The 1,867-nt window shown below is 51.6% G+C and overlaps 1 protein-coding gene across 1 annotated transcript in view; it reads left to right on the plus strand.

Moving 5' to 3' along the window:
- The first annotated feature begins 395 nt into the window (after positions 1-395).
- The window catches only part of xpnpep3 (X-prolyl aminopeptidase 3, mitochondrial), a 1,728-nt gene continuing 256 nt past the window's right edge, over positions 396-1,867 (plus strand). The window contains exons 1-2 of the mRNA XM_079372885.1: positions 396-531; positions 1,666-1,867. The exon at positions 1,666-1,867 is cut by the window's right edge and continues 188 nt beyond it. Coding sequence (XP_079229011.1) covers positions 456-531; positions 1,666-1,832 — 243 coding nt within the window. The 5' untranslated portion in view covers positions 396-455 and the 3' untranslated portion in view covers positions 1,833-1,867. The remainder of the gene's footprint in view (positions 532-1,665) is intronic.

Here is a 1,867-nt window from a genome sequence, read left to right on the forward strand (position 1 = left end):
ACAGATTACAGCTGATCAGATACAGACTACAGCTGATCAGATACAGACTACAGCTGATCAGATACAGACTACAGCTGATCAGATACAGACTACAGCTGATCGGATACAGACTACAGCTGATCGGATACAGACTACAGCTGATCAGATACAGACTACAGCTGATCAGATACAGACTACAGCTGATCAGATACAGACTACAGCTGATCAGATACAGACTACAGCTGATCAGATACAGACTACAGCTGATCAGATACAGACTACAGCTGATCGGATACAGACTACAGCTGATCAGATACAGATTACAGCTGATCAGATACAGATTACAGCTGATCGGAGGAGCAGACAGGGCTGCACAGTTAATTATTGAACATGTGACTCAGGGTCATAACGTGTGTGTGTCTCACCTGCAGGCTGCTCGGAGGTACTGCCCGCACCATGTGGGACACTACCTGGGTATGGACGTCCACGACACACCTGAGCTGTCCCGCTCTCAGCCTTTACAGCCAGGGATGGCCATCACTATAGAGCCAGGTACACAACACAGAACATGTCTCCCTCACGTGAAGAGGATGATTCTAACACCACGTTACTACAGACGAAGAGCATTCAGGTTGTTGACTTCGCTTCCTCCTGGGGGATCCCGAGGTGATCCCAGGTCAGAGAGGATCTATAGCCCCGTGTCCACCCAGCGGTCCGGTACGGTTTGGTTCGGTAAAGCCTGATCCTGTTTGTGTTTCCACAGCCACCTGTGCCATATTTGGTAGGCGGCGTGTAAGCCGGATGACGATAGCCACGTCAGCTATGTAAAAACAGCTAACAGCTAACCCGTTAATAAATTCAACAAAGGAGACGTGACACAAATAAAACCAACGAAGAAGACATCATCGACTGTCACTGACATGTGACTCAGTCCAGCTTTGTGTCGGAGAAGGTCGTGTGCGGCGAGGAGAAATACAGATGTAAACAATCGACTGTTGAAACACGGCGGGTTGCTGTCACACAGGAAGTGACCACTCCTTTGACCAATCAACGGACTGCAGCAGCTCAATCTTTTAGGGTCGGATCGGTAATTTGGGAATCTTTAGTCTAAGGAAACGTTGCAAAATGTGAGCCGAACTTTGAGGGTAAAGAGTCCACATTGATCTTTCTGTATCGGAGGTTCGAAGACTGGAGTGTACGTTCCCCAGCAGGCTGAGAGGTGTGATCCCAAACACCCTCCTCTGTTTGCCCCATGTATCGAGGCTCTAGCCTTTAGCATCTCCTCCACACCTGTGGCCAGGTGAGAGCCGTCCTCTCCGTGGCCTGAAGTCACAGGGGGATGAATCTGTCGGTACATGTGATCCCAACTAGAACTAGCTAGTAGCGCTCCACGTCCTGCAGCACTTGTGGCTCCTCCCTCACCAGAGAGGTGACGTTCAACGTCCCGGAGAACCAGTCTGTGCTGCTGGAAATGAGTACGCCCAGGCCGCACCTTCACCTGTCAAAGGCTTAGCATGCACCCCCAACCCCCCCAAGCCTGTCCCTGCAGGTGCTGGTCCTACTCTGCGGCAGCTCCATGTAGTTCTTTCAGGCTTCGCCCGTGGAGGTGAGCCCGGCCACCAGATGCTCGCCTCGCCATTACTGACGAGTCCTTTTTAATGTGTCATGTTTTTCCTCCCGTCTCAGGAGTGTACATCACCGAGGACAACAACGAAGCTCCAGAGCGTTTCCGTGGTCTGGGCGTGAGGATCGAGGACGACGTGGTTATCCAGGATCAAGGAGGTCCTCTGATTCTGTCCTCTGAAGCTCCAAAGACCATCGCAGACGTGGAGCGGGCCTGTGCTCTCAGATAGGACAGGTGTGTCCAGGTGTCTCCATGGTGATGACA

The sequence above is a fragment of the Symphodus melops genome (genome assembly GCF_947650265.1).
Source record: "Symphodus melops genome assembly, contig: scaffold_235, whole genome shotgun sequence".
Taxonomy (NCBI): domain Eukaryota; kingdom Metazoa; phylum Chordata; class Actinopteri; order Labriformes; family Labridae; genus Symphodus; species Symphodus melops.